Below are 19,915 nucleotides of genomic sequence, written 5' to 3' on the forward strand. Positions count from 1 at the left end.
GCACCGATGACCTCAGAAGGCATCTCATGATGGTGCAGGCCAGCATCAGTCGGCTCATGCTCCAGTCCCCGTCCCCCCCAAATCAACCCTTTCTACCAGCCTTCTTGCTCTGGACCTCTGCGAGCAGTCTGCTGTGGGTCTCTTTTCATTGGGGTGAGTAAATTTGAACAATGCTTTCCATCCCTGCCTGCCTCAGCTCAGAGGGGTCCCTCGAGTAGGCCATGAAAGGAGAGGCACATCTGGGCTGGATTACAGGGTGGTGCAGTGGCTTTTATAGCTACAGATTCCTGCATATGTTTCCGAGCAGGACGTATATACTCATACATCAAAATGCAGAGAGCCCCCAGGGTTGAGGGCCCTCATTTATACGTGTCATTCTCGGTTGCCCCCTCTTTGGAGGGCTCAGCTAAGGACACCTTGGCAGGCCAGGGTCGGTGGGAGGAGATGCTCCGGACTGCTGATAACCAGCTCTCCCACTGGGCACGGAGTATTGCTTTCTTTTGAGAACAGAGGCCAAACGGAGGGAGTCATTTACACCATTGAGGAGTGGGTGTAACACTGTGATTTACTGGCACAGTACAGCCACATAGGCACTGACTTTACAAGGATAAGGACAACTGTGAAGAAAACAAGGGAGGAGGCAATAAGACTCAGAGTAAATCCACAGAGATCAATAACGTTACATCACATTTACTCTGGTTAGTAAACCAAAGGTTGCTGTCTGCTCTCTGTAGCATTGGTTTATCAAAGCTCCAGATTTTACACCACGGTCACTGAAACCAGGATCTGTCCCCTGAGGTTTTACAAGTAACCTCTTTCTCCCAAAAATCTCTTCTTTAGCTATCCATGGGTTGAGAAAGAGACAACGATGTGTGGATGGAAAAGCAACAAAAAAGAACTAAATTAAAATTACAACGCAGCAAGGCTCCAAAGAATTTACAGATGTCTCTCCTCTCCTCCCCGCCCCCCCTCTGCTTCTCCGTGGTCAGCTGTAAATATTTATCTGGCAGGCTGCAGTGAAAGGCATGGCCCAAAACACTTAATCACAATTTCAGTGTGGCTGCCCTCCAGAGCGCCCCGAACTTGGGGGACGGTGGGCTTTTTTCCTCCAGCTTTGTTAGAGGAAGGTACCTGCGTCCTTCTGCAGCCAAAGGACTGCTTTCAAAAGAAATTCATAACGTCTCCAACATGAGCTGCTGGATGCTTTGTTTTTCTTCTTTTTAGGATTTTTTTCTTTCTAAAGGGTCAGATTTTCTTTTTTAATTCCAAATGAGGGAGGTGGCCTGCCCTGCCACTCCACCATCAGCAGCCTCATGCTGATTGACAGACAGACGGTGTAAAGAGGGAAATGCGAAGTTGGACTGGATTAGTCAGGAGCTTTGGGAAATCTCCTCCAGAAGGAATCATTATATTTCTATAATTCACCCCAAAGAGTTTCACAACCCTATCTCCCCTAGCGAGGGTGGCTGTCTCTAGGGTGGAGCTGCTGTGGGACACTCAGCTCTGCTCGGCAACTTGGGACAAGTGGGAACAAAGCCGGAGGCTGGCAGTTGTGGGGGCTTCTGTTTTGAGGATGCCCAGCAAGAAACAGCACTGGCCCAGGGCTTCATGAGCAGTATTGGCTGCCTGCAACTGCAAGGTCAGGAGCAAATCCTGAGGTACCAGGGGCTTGCGAGCCTCGCTCCCTGGTTCTCACTCATGCAGCAAGCCTGGCCTTCTGACTTATCTCCCCGCAAGGACGTTGGGAAGATTTCCCTGTCTTCATTTGTACTGTCCCTCCTTGCACATGGCAAACCATTTCTGGGGCTCCAAACCCTGTGTATTGATATTTTGCCATACTGATGCATATGTTTGTTCCTGAAGTGGCAATAGACTGCTGCAGAAATTTCCTCTCTGGTTGTTCCCTAGATGGATCCAGTGTCCCCCCAACCCCTCACATCCCCACCACACCACACTGCCAGCAGCCAAATCTGAGGATTACTACACTTAGGGTTGTGTTCAGAAACAAAGTCAAAACACTTCCAGCAAGTGCACTTAGCATGGCTCTGTTTGCCAAGAGCAGCTGCCTCCTCCTATGGCTGTGGTGAAGGGAATGCATTTTGTGTTTAACAGGGGAAAAAACAAATAACTTCCTCTGAACTTCTCAGCAAACACTTGCATGCCTGGACAGTGGGATGCAACCCTGGAGAAGATTGGGACTAGTTCGGCTGGAGTACCCTGCCTGAAAGACCAGCTGGACCTCCCTGGCTGATGGTGTTTAGAGATGCTGACACAGGGTATGGATCACTGCCTTCAGTTAGCACCAATCTGACACGCAGGCTGCTCCTATTTCATCCCATCCAAACTATTCCTCCTTTTTTTTTTTTCTTTTAACTTCTTCCTGCCCCTTCCTTTCCATTCAAATCCAGAGCAGTATCTAGGGCCCATAAATACCCAGCAAAATGCGGCTGTTGACTTCCCTCAAAGGAGACATTGTGCTGAGCCTCTCCCAATGGCTCGCTCCCCACTTTGATGTGGAGGAACTGGGAGGGGAGAAAGCGAGGACAGGACCATAGCGTGCAAAACCGTGGCCCCTGTGGGACCACCCTCAAGGTCTGCCTCAAGGTTTGCTCCAGCCCCACAGCAGCTCAGAGGCTGGAGTACGTAAAGAGGTGGCAAGCATTCACTTTGTGTCCCGGCTTCCAGCCTCCCAGGCAATGTGTGGCAGTCTTCCTCAGGAGAGGAACCGGGATCGCCAACCAAAAGCTCTGTTGCTACTTCACCATAATGATTATTGCCTCAGTCTCCAGCTGAAGCATGAATGTATTCTGTTTTTACAGTTCTTTGTGATTTTCTGCAGGGAGCAGCACACTTTGGCAAACCAGAGCCATGCGTGACATCGAATTTTCTTATTGGCCTTCACTGCACTGCAATTGCCTCATCATTTATTGCCAAGTAGTTTGTTCACCACCTGATTATTTATCAGTCTGCCTTTATGCCTTCCAGGGCAATCAGATGCACTTCAGTTTTTCCTTCCTTGCCAACATTTCCAGTGAAAATGGTGCTTTGTTGGCACATCTGCAAACGTGCAGCGTTCCTTGAAAAGGCACTCTGGCTCATTCAGAGCAGGTGATCAGTAACCACACACATAAATTGGTCTGAAGTTTGTCTATTATCACATCACTGGCCCTTACAATTTTTAACAGATTCTCAGAGCCTAGAGAACTGCCCAAGCCCCCTCCCTGTAAATGTAAATGTATGAGAATCTCAGCTTCCTTCAAAAAGTAAACAACCCTGTCACTCCCTTCTCTGCAGTAATTATTGTGGCCTTGCAATTGTGATGTGAAGGAAAGCTGAAAATGCAGCCCAGTTGTATCTAAAAGTTTTGAAAAACCCAAACAGACGATGAGCAATCAGACACCAAACTGCACAGGTTTTAGTCTATTTTTTAAGCCAGTGCTGTGAGATTCGAGGCCTTATTTGGGATTTTTAAATCTTTGGGGCTGGTAATAGCGGATATATAGCAGATAACTGTGTGCACTGACACAGATTACAGCGTTATTACTTGGGGGCTGTAGGACGTTCTGGGAGCAACGCCTCCTCTTAGGGCAGGCTTTTCCAAAAGGCTGTGTTTTCTTTGACCAAAACGGGCTGCTGGTTTTTTATTGCACATAGGGCACTGTACCATGAGTGACAGCCAGCATCCCTAGTCCCGCTGCCCTCTGGGCCCACCTCAGTGACTGCCCAGCATCACACCCCAAAATCCCTGAAAGTGCCAGGCCCACCTTCTCCCCTTTAATGTAATAAATGGCAACACACAGGGGCATGCAGGGAAAGGCTGCTTTTATGGCAGGGTGCCTGGGAAGAGCCAGGGTGAATGTAAGGGAAGACTTCGCATTAACACCCCACCAGTGCCACAGGGACAGCCCTGGCAGTGCCAGGCACCACCCTTGGGGAGGACAGAGCAGAGCCGGTGCTTTGCATGCCTGTGTGCCTGGGACCCTGCCCACACCCCATGGGGTTAATACAGTATTGAGTTTACCCAGCTGTAATTCCCATCATCTGCTCCATAGTCCCCACGTCCAAGCAGCAGATGCTCAGGGTAGCTGGCTGATCCATCAGTCCCCACTCCGTCAGGGCGGCCAGTAACTGCTGCCTTGGAGGCAGACCATGGTGGGGATGGGGAGGACATGGTGCAGGGAGAAATATTTTTTATACTGTGACTGCCACCGAGCCGACGGCAGCCAGCCAGAGCTGGGGTTTCCCACGGTCCCTTCACCTCCCCATCAGTGCTGGGGGTGAGGTGCCAGTTTGGCCCCCGGCTGCTGGCCAGCTCTCAAGGGGTGGGGAGGCAGAAGGGGCTGCCCAGGCCCAGCTGGAGCTTCTCTGACCCAGACATCAAGTGTGATGCTGTTTTGGTGATACACTTTGTCCTCCTGGTTTGCAAGCCAAGAGTTTATAAACCCGCAGGGAGAAGCGCCTGCTCTTCCCCGGCACTGCCAGCCCTGCTTGCGGCCGCAGGCACTGCTTCACGCGCCTCTGAGCTGCAGGTGGGTCTCTGCTGCTCACTCTTCCCTCTTGCATTATTAAAGGGAAAAAAAAAAAAAAAAGAAGGAAGAAGAAAAGGAAAGAGAAATCAAGCGGCTCTTTGCTGTTTGCTTTTCCTCACTGGGAACTGATTACACAGTGGGAACAGCAGTTTCTTGCCCTGGCCAGTGCCACCTCCCTGCCTTCCCCTTTTTTGTCCCAGATTCAGCGAAGTGACCCACTCCAAGCAAGTCCCTGAGGAGCATGTCCCTATCCGCCTGGCAAGGGTCTCAGGGTCTCTCTGCCCTTCACAGACCCAGGGGCAAGTCCATGCCGGTGGCTGTGATGGGACTCCTGGATGCAGACAGCATCAAGGAGAGGGATGGGACCTGTCCTTCTGTCCCCATGGTGGACACTGCCACACGCCCCCAGCAGCCTGGCCCAGCTAAACTCATGACATGAAAGGATGGTGTAAGCTACACCGTGTGTATTTCCATTCCTGCTCTTCCTGGCCTAAGCCCAGGAAACCCGGATTATTTACCCAATACAGAGGGAGGTGACAGAGTGATTCAGAGATCGAGACTTTTCCTTTTTCAGATGGAAGAAATACTGCTCCTCTCTTTTGCAGTACATAAACTGTCCAGCTGTGCCAGCACCTAAAGAAAATGTGTTGTTCTCTCGGGTTACAGAAGAGTGTCGAGGCCAGGCCGCCGATGGGCTCTGCATAGGAGACACAGTCATCAGCCAGAGGCAATGCCAGCACCTCCAAAGCATGACGGGGCTTTCAGACTGTGCAAGCCTTAAAAGATTAATTTCTGTGTGGCTATTGTAAGGAAAGGGTTAACGCTTTTCCAGGCAGCTGCAAGATGCCATAGGATGGTGGGATGAGGAGTTAACTGTCTGTGGCGCCCAGCCTCTTGCAATTGCAAGCAACCATGCAGCAGGTGGCCCCGGCTGAGAAGACCAAGGTCTACTGCATGTGGCCAGAGCATTTCCTGGCATCCTGCAACAAGCCCCAGAGCCTTGGTCAGCCTCATTGCCACAGAGCAGCAGTATTACTCATAGAGCAAAGGCCTAGTTGTGCAAGAAACCCATGGCAGCATCCCCAGCTCAGCAGCAGGAGGTGCCTCTGGTGGGTCCCCTTGGTTAGCCCACATTGGAGGAGCTGGATGAAGTAGCTTTTGCTCCTTCCTGGCCTGTGTTCCCAAGGCTTGGTCTCAATCACGAGAGGGGCTGGAGAGGTACAGCAGGACTCTTGGGTCTCATCCTGCCCAGCCTGGACAGGGCTGCAGTCTAGGCTCCTATAGCTCAGCCCAACACTGGGCAAAGCCCTTCAACTGCCCGAGCTCCCCACCCTGCTGAAGAACAGTTATAACACACTTTGGCATATGGACGAAGCTCCTTGAAGGAGCGATGCAAGGCGCGAATCCCGTCTAAATATCCCATTCATGGTCATGCCCTCAGACAGCGCTGCCTGTGGGCAGAGGCACAAAGAGATTGGATTCCCATGACCCACAGATTATAGGACATGGTCTTCTTTTAACTGACACCTCAGATGATCCCAGCCACCTCGGATTAATTTGGGTGGTTAATCACTCTGCAGTATCTACCTCAAGCACCCCAGGTAGCGCAGAGACTTCTGCCACCCGCTTCACTTTCCATTTCAGCCACAGTTGTAAAGCCCTGTCAGCCCTGGGTGGAAACTCAGCCTGAAGATGTCAGCCCTGGCATCTCCCGGGCTTGGCCCCCCGTGCCCCACATGCAGCCAGCACCACGGCTCCTCAGGAAAAAATCCTTTCAAGCACGAGTAGAAACGTGGTTTCCTTTCCAGCCTCTCAAGAGCCTCGCTGCGGCACACAGTCTGCAAGCAGCTGCGGGGAGCACAGGGGCAGCATCCACTCCTGAGGGAAGGTGGTGCCTCTGGGGTGGGCAAGTGATGCAAGTCCTGCCCAGCCACTCACCGCTGGTGCTCCACAGGGACCTCCATCAAGGTGTGAGCCCGAGGTGCTCTGCAGCAGGGAGGAGCAGTGCCTCAGCATTGCCAGGGCAGGGGAGCAGCCTGGTGACAAGCAGGAGATGGCAAGGAAACATGACAGGGAGCTGAGGCTCTGGGCAAAACCCAAGCACAGCGTTAGGCAGAGGTCGGCTGGCACATTGCTGTGCCTGAGCTGCCGGCTGAGCTGCTCACGGCCCGGTCTGGACGGTCAGAGCCTCCCTATCCCCAGCACTGAGGGAATCTGAGAGCTGGGAAATTTGGTAGCAAATAACTTGTTTATGGACAAACAACCCTGGGAGTTAGGGAAGTGCAACTTGCACCTCAGAGGGAAGACGTTCCTTGCAGTGAGACCAGGACAGACTCCAGAGATGCAGGGTGAAGTCTTCACGCAACCAACAGTTTCTCTGGGGACCTAACTGTTTGCTTACTCTGCTCTGCGTTTCAGCTCCAAAGGGAGGATCTTCCCTCCATGCAGTACCACGGCAGTTCAAAAATATTAGCAAGATTCAGTATTTTGGTGTGCACAAGAAGTAAATTGTATTTACCTCAAATATTGCACCGTCTCCCAGAGACAATCACAAGCCTAGTTTGTCAAGCACCACAGTAATGAAAGCCTCAGAAATAACACAGGAGATAGAAACGTTTGGTGATTTAATATGAAACATACGTGCTGCTTGGCGTTTTCTGAGTAATCCAGCTTCTGCATGTCCTCACTGCATTACAGAAATGATGCATTATCTCCCCTTTTCTTGGCTTCGTTATGGGGATTGAATCTCCCCCGAGAACCTAATTGTTTCAGATGCTCTCTGCTCTATTTATATTTGATTTTACCCAGTGGTTTCAAGCAATACTAATGCTGAACGACTGTTGATCTAGGGCTGTACCCTGGCTAACATCTGCTTTGAAGGAGTTGTGTGCAGGGCTGTTTGAGTAACGTTACACAGGGCAGAGAGGACTTGGCTCTTCAATTAAAGGCTTTATAATGATCCAGTCAATACAGTGGTTTTTTTTCACAAACAAGAGCCATGTGACCACGATGGTTTTCATACCTGTGGACACAATTTCAGACTACTATGTATCTTTCCACTATCGTTGAGTCCTTGCCTTAGCTGGTCCCTGCCTCAGTTTTCCCCTCACAAACCAGCTGCAGCTCCCCTTGCTTGGTCCAGGGTGCAGCTGAAACCTTGATAAACCCACTGTGCCCTACCTCAAAAGGGATCTTTCCTACCCTGCCTGGTGGAAATTTTTGCAGCAGGCACCACTGCTGGCAGCCCTGGCATCCAGAGGTCAGCAGAGAGGGGCGGCATCGCTTGCTGCTTTTGGGCAGAGTAGACAGGGGAACATTTGTACCCTTCTCTCAGAGCACAGAGACCTGCTTTATGGCCGGGGCAAAGCAATGCCTTCTCCCTCTGCTGCCGCAAGGACAGTGACACGGCTCGGCCGGCATGGTGGTGTAAGGCGGAGCGCAGGAGGAGCACATAAAACAGACAGATGGCTACACAGCCAGCCCGGTTATTACTGGAATAAATTGGGTAAATCACAAACTAAGCAGTTGCTCTCCCTGCAGTAGAAGAGGATCTGACACCATGATTGAAAATTAGCAGCATCTCAGAGGCAATCACTGCTGGGAAGCTTGCTGTGCTGGGAAGCTCCACTCAACCGGGTGTTGAACTTGGGCTATGTTATTACTGCACTTTAAACCACAAGAACAAAATGTTTGGGACATGCTAATGACACCAGGAGAAACAGAAGCATTTTGATTTGGTACTAATTGTTGTAATTATTCGCTACCAGAGCAGACTTGAATATAATGGGTCTGATTATTTATCAGCATTCAAACACAAGGAAGAAAACAATGCTGGTAAATAGCAGAGAGTTTATTTTGGGGAACTGTTTAAAACCAGGAAAGGACAAAACATCTCTCTTCAAAACAGGGCCTGTGGCGGCTCTGTGCTGAGGACCTCACAAAGGCTTTCAGCATTCAAGAGCTGTATACGGTCAAGGTTTTGCCCTGATGTATTTGGCTTGGTCACACTGTCACAGCCAGGTCTGCTGAGCAGCCTTCCATTGGGCACGGCGTGCCAGTGTGCTCCAAGCTTGCTCTACGCTGAGGCCAGATGCCGGCTAGCTTGCCTTGGAGTGTCTGCAGGACATGCCAGGGTGTGGAGAGCAGAGCTCCCAGGGGACCCTTCAGCAGAAAGCAACTTTCCTCCCATTGCAGATGGTAACCACTTTCCTTGTCAAAGGGGCTTTGTTGTCTCCCTTCGTCTCCCCGCTTGGCACCCCACTCTCATGGCACTTTCACTTCCTGCACTCATCTGACTTCGGAGCTACTAGGCTGTGAACGTTTCGGAAAGGAACATGCAATCAATGCTGGCCAACCCACTAACAGACTGAGCTATTATTACAGTAGGAACTGATGTGAGCAGCCACAAAAAGGAAAACAGATTTTTGGGCTCCTCATATGTCCGGAGCTATCTGCACATCCTGTCCTGGGTTAACTGAAAACATGTGGTCAAGTCCTGCCAAGCTGGCACGCAGCTACAGCCAGAGCTAGCTCTCAAAGCATCTACATCTTTTATTTCCGCACCCCTTTTCTTGAATAAGCCCACTAAAATCCAGCTCAGGAAATGGTGAGATACCAACGTGCTTAAACGTTCTCCTCATCACTGATGGTACCCCTTCCGCAGAGCCTTGCTGCTACAGCTGCATCCTCTTCGCCTGGCTCGCTCCCATGTGAGGGTTAGCAATTGCTGGAGGACACTTGTCCTAACATGTTCCTACACCTCAAAAGTACAGTACATATATAAAGTATATTACATATGTATACATCACAAGCCTGAAACAATGCTCAAACCAAACTTACTTTGCCCCTGCAACACCTGGACACTGGCCTGTCACCCAGGACAGACCTGACCCGCTTAGGAAGCCTGAGCCCGAGCTATGCCCTGGCGACCAGCACATAACAACTATGTTCAGGCTGAGCCTGGCTGTGGTGAGGGACACGAGGGACACCAGGCAGCCCCAATGACCAACCCGGGGTCCTCCTAGCAGGGCCCCACCACCCACACGCTCAGGGCAGAGGGGATCTGTAGGATGCCCGTTTGCAGCCATGCAGATAAACCAGTGAGTGGCCCAGGTTTCAAGCTACTCCCTGATGCCAGCAGCTCAGCATTTGCACCAGCTCATCCCCAACCTCGAGGGGCCAAGTCACCACGGAGGCCTTGTATCATGGAATAAGTCTTGGAGGAATAAAGACAGTGGGCACACATGAAAGAAAGCACTGACATAGCCAGGTGACTGCTGGTGCATGCGCCGGTTTGGAGCCACTAGCCCACCCTGAACCCTGCCAGGAGCGGATTCTGCCACAGAGGAGGGTGAGATGGGACTGGCATGTAGCAACCTACCCCAGAAAATCCTCCTGCCTCACCACCTTCCTCAGCCAGAGGTGGCATTTGTGCATGTAGTGTTTCCTGTGGAGTATTTTTCTTTTTTTTTTTTTTTTTCTCCTTTCTTTTCAAGTCTGGAGCCATGCAAATATCAAGCAGCCACAACGTGCTATGGCACAGGGTTCCCCGGTACAACCCTGCACTCTGTACAGATTTGCCTCCAGTTGTTTGCTTTGAACCTGCCACCTGCTACTTGTATTTGATGTCCCTGAAGTTCTTGTCTGAGAAGGAACAGTACACAATCACTCTCTATTTTGTAATGAGGTCACTTTGTTTTGAGTCACTGGTGTCCAGGTGCCTGCTTCTTTTTAATCCAATGGTGAAAGCTCCCAAGTGCCTCAAGGACACAGAGCAGGCATTTGTAATTTTTTTTTTCACTTTTCCTAAACAATACTGACATGACACATTCCAAAAGTTTGCCAGTTGTTACAACAAATGGCTGAGACTGCAGAAACAGCTAAGAAATACTCACCACCGTTGCCCTAGCATATGTAATCTATTTGTACATGCTCTGTGCATCACTATCTGCAGACACCTGCAAACACACGGCCTCATTCATGCTCCTTCCCAGCACAAGCTGTTCTGCCTGTGCCTCACATACACATCCACCAGCATCCAGCCGGCCAGGCCCGTGCTTCCTTGCACGCGTGCCTGTTGCCTTTACCTCTCCAAGACTTCCTTACGCTTAAAATAACACGCCATAAATATCAACACCACAACCATATAAATGCCACTGTAAATGCACTCTGTGTCTATATGCTTTCATTGTATCAGCACATACCCCATCCAACCTGATCCACACCCTTGAATGCATTCTTCCACCCCACGCCTTGCCACAACATGCTATACAGCTTCAGGAAAAGCAAAGGAAAGCCGTAAGTTGTTTGAAAGAGATGATCTGTCCGGCTGGAAATTCTGCTTCTTAGTTGTTTCTGTGCCAAGACGTGTTTTAGTGGCCTCCATCTAGCCTGGGGTGAGAACCCTGGCCCTAGCAGCACTGCTGATCTTGAGCGTTTTCCTAGTCAATCTGGCAGGTAGGCAGCCAGGTCAACACTCGGCACGCAGTGGGGAGCGGGGCAGTAGGTGTGTTTTCCAAGCATCATCATGCTTCGTAGCACACAGATGGTGAGTGTGCTGCGTGTGGGCTTTGCATTCAGCCCTGCCAAACACAGCCGCAGGTGGGCACAGGGCACCCTGCTTGTGGGTGACTGTAAGACTACAGAGATTTCTGCACAACTGAAACATACAGAGAAACGTATGATACATATATGTATCGTGTGCATGCATGTATATACATGTGTAAGAAAATATTTGGACAACACGAGAAGAGCCACTCTTGTGCACTGGCTGCAAAGGAACTCACTGTATCAAGGTACACATACAACAACTCTGCCACTGCTGTCAGCTTGGTTCCCCTCTGTTATTTTTATAAGGCCATAGCATTAACCTAATTAATCTGCTTTAACTGGAGAACAGTATTAGCCTAAATGGCCCCACTCAAGTCACAGAGATGTGGCCAAGCTCTTCAAACAGCCGCCTGTCTCCATTGACCCTCCTGCAGATGGTTAATACAGCTGAGCTCCGCGTGCCCACGCTGCACCTTGGCACAACAGTCCTCCTCTCTTCACAGGGTTTGTTTTCTGCTCTGAAGGGAAACACCTGCACGTCTGTAAGCGAGATTGGCTTCTCAGCTTAGAAGTTACAGGCTCCCCCACTGAGCCACGACCCAAACCTAGTGGGAGGACTAACTCTGGAGCCAGGAGCTTCAGCAAAGCACAGGTCCCGAAGGACCTACACCAAGCTGGCAATGCTCAAAAAGTGCTTGCTCGCACCCCAGCCAGCACCCCTGCCCGCTCCAGCAGCGGAGAAGGTATTTGCACCAAGTGTTTTGGAAGCCACAGAGGTGAGCAGCCCTGCGCTGCTGTATGCCAGCGGCAGCAACGGGGTGCCGTGGCTACAGCAAGGAACAGCCTTCAGAAGACCACAGCTCAGCTCCCATTTCCCTTGTTTCTGCTGATGACTTCCACAGTGGTCTTTGGCAAAACTCCCCCATGCCAGCGTCTGGCATCCAAATGAGGCCAACGTCCTTAGCCCCCTTCGCCACCTACCCTGGTAACTACAGCTGAAACGTACCTCGTAAGATCTTTGCGAATACCACTAACCTGCTTGCTTTTAGCTTCAGAGCTGTCGCTGTATCAAGGCTTATCGCTGTGTTTTACCACAAAACCTGCCCTGTTTTGTTGTTACCAGAGAGGCCCAGCTTCCAGGGAGAAATGAGGGGTGGGCACAATTGGACTTAACCCAAACACGTGCTGGGGTCCAGAGTACAGCCCTGCAGGCAAAAGCAGCAGCTCTACACCCCAGCTCCCCCCAGCCAATTCGCTGACTGCACACTGCAAAGCTTTACACCAGCTTTATACCATTCCACCTGCTGTACTCCGGCTTCGGCATGATAGGTGTGTCCGTACCTACAGCCTGGCTGACACAAGTTCAACACATACTCTCTATGCATTTATCTACTTATAAACAAGCTTGACCTGGCAGAAGCCTACAGATGATCAGGGTTTGTGGAGCCATAGTGGACACCGTGTTTTTGAAAAGCATCTAGGGCCACAAAGGTGGCTGTGCTGAGCAATCAGGCCGTTTTAGAAGAAGCATCACAAATAAAAGCAATTCTGTATAGGAGATGTGAGAGCAAAGGGCTTGCAGGAGCCAGCAAGTCCACCTTACAACCCCTGCAAAATGGGCCAAGGCCAATTAACAACGAGCTGCAGCTGACAGAGGGGAGGATTTCAAGATGACAGAGATGGCAGGAAGCCTAGAAGAGATCAGAATTTGGAGGGAAGAGAAGAGGTGGCCTCCTGGGAATGAGTCTAAATAGGACTGCTAAGGGAATTTCAGTTAGTATCTCTCAGGCAGCCTTAGAAAAGGGGATACAGGTAATAGCCTTGTGAGATGCTGGTTGAGATACTGAGCTAGGAGTGTGGAGGAGACAGGAATTAGCTCAGGGAGATAGCAAGGGGTGGTGAATGCACATACAAGTACTTGAGATGGAGTTTTTAGAGAAAGATCCAGATGAAGGGGTAAGCTAGAGTTTGCTACACAGCAGCACAAGTGCTCTGGCTGTAAGCAAAAGGACTGCTGAGAATCTTGGGACAGAGATTTAAGACTTACTGACGCTAAAATTACAAGCTGACAGACCAGCTGTGTGGTCACCCACCCTTCTCTTTAGCGGGGATGGAGACGTCCAGCCAGGACACATTCAACCCCCAAGCAACAGGCAGGTCACTCAAAAGCCAAAGCACCTTCTTGGGGAGGGAAGCACCGGTGAGGGGCAATATACCGTATCAGGGCCAGCCTCAGCGGGAGCAGCTGCTTGGGGAGCTCCTCTTACATGCAAAGAACCTAGCATTCATTTAGATAAGTTCTTGCTAGCTTGTTTTCAAAGAAATTCTCTTGCAGACAGGGCCTGGGATTTGGGAGTGCTTGGGTCTGGCAGTGCTGTGCCATAGCTCACGCTGCTCCATTCCCTCCTCCGCCCCTGCCCACAAACACCAGGAAGATGGCAAACACATGAGACTCACCAGCGGTGTGAATATAGCAGCCGTTACACTTTATTTCACTGTTGGGTTGTTTGCTTGTTTGTTTGGTTTTTTTATTATTTTTCCTTCTGATTGAAAAAGAAAAGACAAGGGAAAAGTTACAAAAGTACTAAAAGGCAACGATATCGGCACGACATCCCTGTTGCCTGCTCCCACCCAGGGGAGGGCAGCCTGCCGCACTTGTGGGCTGGCAGAAACACACCTCTGGGGACAAGCACCTCAGCAGCTCTTGCTGAGCACAGCCTGGGGGTGCAGGGCCACACAGTGCTGCCGCCCCAGCCATCTGCATGGGGAATGTGCCTCTTCAGACAGGTACCAGGCTACAGCTGTCCCTTCTGAGCACAGGGATTTGGTCTAAGGGGCAACACTTCCTGTCCTGCACTGGTCAGCTTGATCTGGCAGCAGTTAAAAAGCTGAGGTGTGCCATCAAAACAGGATAAGCAGAGTCTCTACAGGGGCAGGAGGAATCAGCAGAGGAATCTGCCTCTGTGGGACAAAGGGACTTCTTGCAGGGAACCACTATACTCTGCCAGAAGTACTTCACCAGCAAACACAAGCAACCCCTTGGAGGTGGTGCTGGTGCAGAGGGTGGCCCAGCTGTGCCAGTCTGGAGCCAAAAAGCAGGCAGAGCTGGGGCAGCATCAGGACAGATGTCCCCTCACCACCTTGCCCAGCTGCTCTGCCTGCCTGAGAGGGGCAGTTAGGGAGAGAGAAGGGTAGAGGTGGGAGATTCAGATGTTTGGGCTTTCCCCAAGGGTCTCAGTGAAGGGCCCAGAAAGCAAACTGAATGTTGGTTCACTGTGTGGTCCCCTACCGGCAGCCGGACTGACCACTGGTCTCATCCAAAGAGTAGCATCAAAGACCTCCACACAGGAGCAGATTTAAAAACAAAAAATATTTTATATTACTCACAGTTGCTCCTCTTGATCCAGACAAGAAGTAAACTGCTTGCTCCCCCTTGCACTCAGCCAGATACAGGCTCAAGGTGGGGAACGCCTACACAAAGAGGTTACTTTCTCCACCATGTGCAGCAAGGGGAAATGCCTTGTTCCTCTGCCTCACAAGAGAGGTGAGAGCTTGTTGTATTAGCTGTTGCCTTATGGCACAAAACACATACGTGCCTCAAGGCCAGATCCCAGTCAAACTCCAGTGGCAGCAAGGCCTAGCATGGTCCTAACTGCCTTAGGACTGTCTACGGAAAAACATCCCACAGCTTCCCCCCAAATCCCTTCCTTTTTCTTCTACCAACAGGTGGCCACAAAACAGAGACCTCCTTCCCACTCCATGCTATATCTGGGAATACCTGTTCCACCGACACAAGAAGAGCCTACCTGAATTTAAAAGCCAGCATACCAGGGGAGTGGAAAGTTGGCTGGAGACTTTAGATATGGTCAAGTTTGGTGATACCGGTTACCTTCAGCATCATGTTAGGGCAGAAGGGTATTGGAACAATGCTATGGAGAAGCGCTATATACCCCAGAACACAGCCTCAGCAGAGTGGAGACCCCAAGAGCACGCAGTCACCCTCAAGTTCTTCCCTCTGGTGATGCTGGGAGGACTGAGGGTGGGTGCTGTGTTTTCTTTGATGGCTGAACACAGACCTTTCATTCTAGAATTCTATTCTAACATCCAATCCACAAGTGGGAGGCTCATGCCTCCCATCTCAATCCCATTTTAGATGGTGTCACTGAGTTGCCAGCAGCCCAGATGGAACACACAGCTAGATGTGCCAGCTACCCCCTCCCACCTCCCTCTCCTAGGGTCTTCCACTCAAGAGGACTTGAAGCGAATGCAATTATAAGAGTCTCAGAGAGGGATCTTCTTGCTTTGCAGGGCAGCCCTGTACAGCCTCTGTTTCCAGTCCCAAGCTCACTTCTAAATGGGAGAAGGGTCAGGTCTATAGAGAAGTACTGTAGACCCAGGTACTCTTGGGGAACTGACTGGGCTTGGATTCACACACTGATCACTCATCCCTGCTGCTATGCAGGCCATACTAGCCCCTGGACGCCTCAGGGCTATCTTCAACTACCACCATCCCCATGTTTGACATTGCCTTGGTGGCTGCCCTCACACTTTGTGGACCTGACTGGTTTGTTTTGCCCTGAAAGACAAAAATCTCTCCCTTTGCCACTATTCAGATACAACAAAGGTATGAAAACGGGCACTGCTGCAAAGCTGTATGCTTCTTGCTGCCAGAAAGGCTGCATTGCAAAGATGTATCATTGTCCCCTTCTTCTCCCACCCATGCCCTTGGGTATCGCTGCCTCCCCTTCTCCCTGCCAGGCAGGTGGTTGGTTGATAGTTCCTGAGGTTTTTGGAGAAACTCCTTCAGTAGGCACATGACGGTTCTTCCACCGGAGCTATTGGGCTCAGCGGCTTCAAGGTGCTGAGGGAACGGAAGGCAAAGGTGGATGGATCATACACAAAGTGGGGTGGTGGGCGGCCTCCGTTGATGCTCTGTGAGGGAATAAAAAGAGGGACAAAGTCAGCGCTCATACAAGCTGCAAACAGTGAAGTTCTTGCCTCAAGTGCTTTGTCACATCCCTCTCTGGTACAATCACACCTCCTTGAATGGAGGGTCATGCTTGTACTTGCAGCAAATAGCACTAACATACGTAATGAAGCACTTTGCTCATGTCCTTGCTCCTACCACTCAAAAAAAAGCTTGTGTACCCCCCTATCCCCAGGACGGAGGTCCCTGGGATCCACATGACCAGGACCCAAGTGAAAAAGGGTATCCATGATGCACTTAAGAGTCCCAGGATCAGAACAGCATCACTGCCAGAAAGTACCACATGGAAAAGCTAAATTCAGATTCACTTGGCCTTGAAGGAGGATCTACTACACTTCTAGAGCAAGGAGATAAACCAAGTCATCTCTGAAGACTCATTCTTCAGTCTAATTTTTCACCAGTGCTCCAGTAAGGATTTACAAATCACCCTTTCTTAATCTATAAAGTCACAGACACACTGAAACTCTCCAGAGTTTTGGCTCCAGACTCCACAGTTCAATGAGGAACAGCTGTGAAATGCTTGGAGGAAAAGATCCCACCTGGAAGTCTTACAGCCTTGGTTTGTACCATGGCCACCAAAGACCACTCTCTCCCCTTTTGCTCCTGGGGTTCGGAGCACGGTCAGCGCAGATAGAGAATAAGGAGGGCAGAAATACCCGTGCACTCCCTGCACTGTGTGACACGACAGAAATGCTGTTCCCCCCTAGGCTATGCTGGGACTGGTGGATCCCAGAGGGATCATGGTGCCAAAGAAGTGATACCACTGTTAAAATAGGAAGTGCTTTCCTTTTACTTCTTGGGAACTTTGTTTCTTTCCTTATGCATGAAGAAGCACCAGTGGGGCAGCTCCTTCTCAGATGCTCTGGCCAGGAGAAGAGGTCTCACTGCTATGGGTCTGCAGAGTGTTTAATCATGATCCTGCAGAGCTCATTCCCCACGGATACTTGTGAGCCACTGAGTGTCACAAGCTGGGGAGTTCAACAGCTCAGAAACTCATGCAAATGCCCCTCACCCTCATCTCATTTCCATGACTGCTGGGAAGGGCTTTACCATTGTTTTCATGGAGGTCAGAAAAAAATCCAGTGAGAGCAGATCTGGCCTTGGCTCTGGTATTATGTGACTCCTTGCTGCCTCTTCTAGGCCTTTCCTAGCCTAGAAAACCGTGGTTTCCCTTGCTCAGCTTGCACTAATGGACTGTTCCTCAAAGAATTAGGCTTTCTTAGAAAAAATTACCAACTTTACCACCTCCTCTAAGATAGAAGTTCATTTTGGCACTTCAAAATCAGGTCTTTCGGACAGCTGCAACCACATAACAGCACAACAAAGTGATGTTTTGATACCACCTGCTTCTATCCTGGCTGGGTTTTAACTTGTCATCACAAGACAAGCACACACAACTTTTCCCAGAAAGCTGCATAAATGGTCTGGTTTACCCAAACAGTCATATCAAATTAGAGTGCGCTGCCGAAGAGTCTGAGCCAGGTCCTGGGTGCTGCAGTCACTGCAGCAGGATCTGGAAGTATCTGCCTCCAGGATCTTGGCCACTGCTTGGCCCCATGAGGCAAGCCTTCATATCAGAAAGGGCCTCTTTAAAAGCCAATGTGGGCAGCATGTTCCTGCCTAGTTGGTATGTCCTCTGCAAATTAAGATGGGCACTTGAGAATAGAAAATGCCAACATGGTGCTTGGCATTAGCTGTGCCGGGAGTTTCAGCCAGCAAATCATGCCCTGCTACATCCCCCTGACACCTTGGCCAGCAGCATAAGAAACAAGAGAGGCAGATTTAAGGGCCTTTACTCAATAGCCACCTGCTGTGGGGTTATATATGATGTGTGCTCTGGCAAGCCTCAGAGCTGGAGGGTAACATAGCAACCTGTATTGAAAGCTAAGGGGCAGAATAAATCAGCACATTTGTCCTTCTCCAGAAGAGAGAAGGTCCCCTGCCAGTGCCAGGAGGGAATGGGCACAAAGAACCTGGCAGTCCCCTCCACTTTGAAATGCCAGACAGGATTAGGGAAAGCAGCTGAATCTGTTAATTTCTGGTGGATGGAAGATGAAGAAGAGGCTGGGAAAAGACGGGTCCAGAGAACAGACAAAAGTCATCCACGAAACTCACCAGGCTTCAAGTGGGAAGGTGTGCTAGGGTTTCTCTCTGGGCCCTCTTCTGGGACCAATGTATGGGATAGAGAGCCTTTCCAGGGCACTGCAAGGGAGGTGGGCACAGAACAAGGGTTGAGGAGAAGGACAGGGACTTAAAGAGATGCAGGAGGATGCAGAGATTCACAGGTGGTCAGGCAGCTGCAAGTAAAGCTCAAACTACACCTAAATCTGCCTCTTCATCATGGTACCTCTCCAGCAGCCCTAAGATGATGGCTGGGTTTCAACAGCACAGCTACCACGACAGCAGGTGAGGGCAGGGTGGGAAGGGCCCTGTGTCCAACCACAGGTTGTAAGAGGAGAGGCAGTAATGCGACTGCCCTCGTTCACGGCAACACCCTGACTGTTCTGCAGTTATTTATAACCCTGAGCAGTAACAGGACTGTCTTGCACCTACCCCATGACTGACACTGCAGCACCTCTGCTAGGGACCCTGCTGGAGGGAAGAGCGAGCACTGGCACCAAATCACTCCACTCTCTTCCTGGAGAAGAGCGTGTTTTCTTTGGAGCTTGTATCCTGCTCTAGAGACGACAAGGCCTGATTGGCTTAGTCCGTGACACCATTTGGGATCACGGTATGTGGTGGTCTGGCTCTGATGAGCAGCACAAGGCAAAGCTCTGTAGATGTATTCCCAGAAAGAAAATGGATAGGGCCAGCTGCCAGAGAGGGGAACACATCCCTCCCACCCCGTCGCTTGGGCCAGCTGCCTCCCTGCAGTCTGGGCAAGTGTCCTAGCCAGCCCGCCCCTCCCCTTGGGTGCCCAGCGCCAGCCTGTGATGCCTGGGACACCACTTTGACTACAGAAGGCTGTTAAGAGTTGCTGCTGCTGCAGCAGACCCCAGGGAGCTTGCCATAAAACTGCCTACAGCCCCTGCTGAGCAACCCCAGGCCAGCTCCTGCAGAAGCTCTTCAGAGTGCAAACAGTTCACGTTTGACATTGAAGCCTGGTGCGTTCACTCTAATGGCATTTGGGCAGCTGGGTAACTCGCACAAAATGGAGCCTAATATGGGTCCTGCACTAATGGCAATCATTAACCAGAGCCCTCAACTTGTTAAGCAACGTATTTACGCAGCTGGAGAACAGCCTGAGATACAAGCACTCAGCTACTGGCAGGAGGGCACACATGCTTAGATGCATGCTCCATCACATACAGCCATGCTCACCTGCTCTCACATGCCTCAGGTTCTCCCCAGCAGACATGCACTTCCCTGGTCACTTGTCCACATCCTTCTGTGCACACACAGACCTCCTTCTAACTTGGAAATCACAAGGAGAGCCATCCCTGCTTGTCTGCTCACCTCGTAACTCAAGCCATGCAGGACTTGAACTCCACCAGCATGCAGGGGACAGTCCGAGGGAGCACAGCTCGTCACTTGCTCACAAACTGCCCGGAGCAGAAGGTAGTTTCAGTATCTACAGATACCCATGCTGCCTCATCACATGCCTCATTTGAGTTAAACGAGCTCCTAAGCTAGCTAGCTTGTGTTACACATGCTTCAAGCAACTATGCGCAGACAGCCTCAGTCACACACACTAGTCAGCATGCACCCGGACTCACACTTCTTCCCTTATGTACACACACCTATATATATACTCTTGCAAACCCATACTGTAGGCACCAACTGCATTATCACCATTAAATACAGGTGGTAAATAGGCAACCAGGCTTGAAACATACCTGAAGCACATTAA

General features: G+C 50.6%; 1 protein-coding gene across 4 annotated transcripts in view; it reads right to left on the reverse strand.

Moving 5' to 3' along the window:
- Positions 1 to 13,543: 13,543 nt before the first annotated feature.
- LOC308072013 (uncharacterized protein) overlaps positions 13,544 to 19,915 on the reverse strand; it is a 74,072-nt gene continuing 67,700 nt past the window's right edge. For all 4 annotated transcript variants that reach the window (XM_080408282.1, XM_080408281.1, XM_080408283.1 and 1 more), the window contains one exon: positions 13,544 to 16,010. In XM_080408282.1, coding sequence (XP_080264408.1) covers positions 15,882 to 16,010 — 129 coding nt within the window. In that variant the 3' untranslated portion in view covers positions 13,544 to 15,881. The remainder of the gene's footprint in view (positions 16,011 to 19,915) is intronic.

Source organism: Falco punctatus (assembly GCF_963210335.1).
Source record: "Falco punctatus genome assembly, chromosome: 12".
Taxonomy (NCBI): Eukaryota; Metazoa; Chordata; class Aves; order Falconiformes; family Falconidae; genus Falco; species Falco punctatus.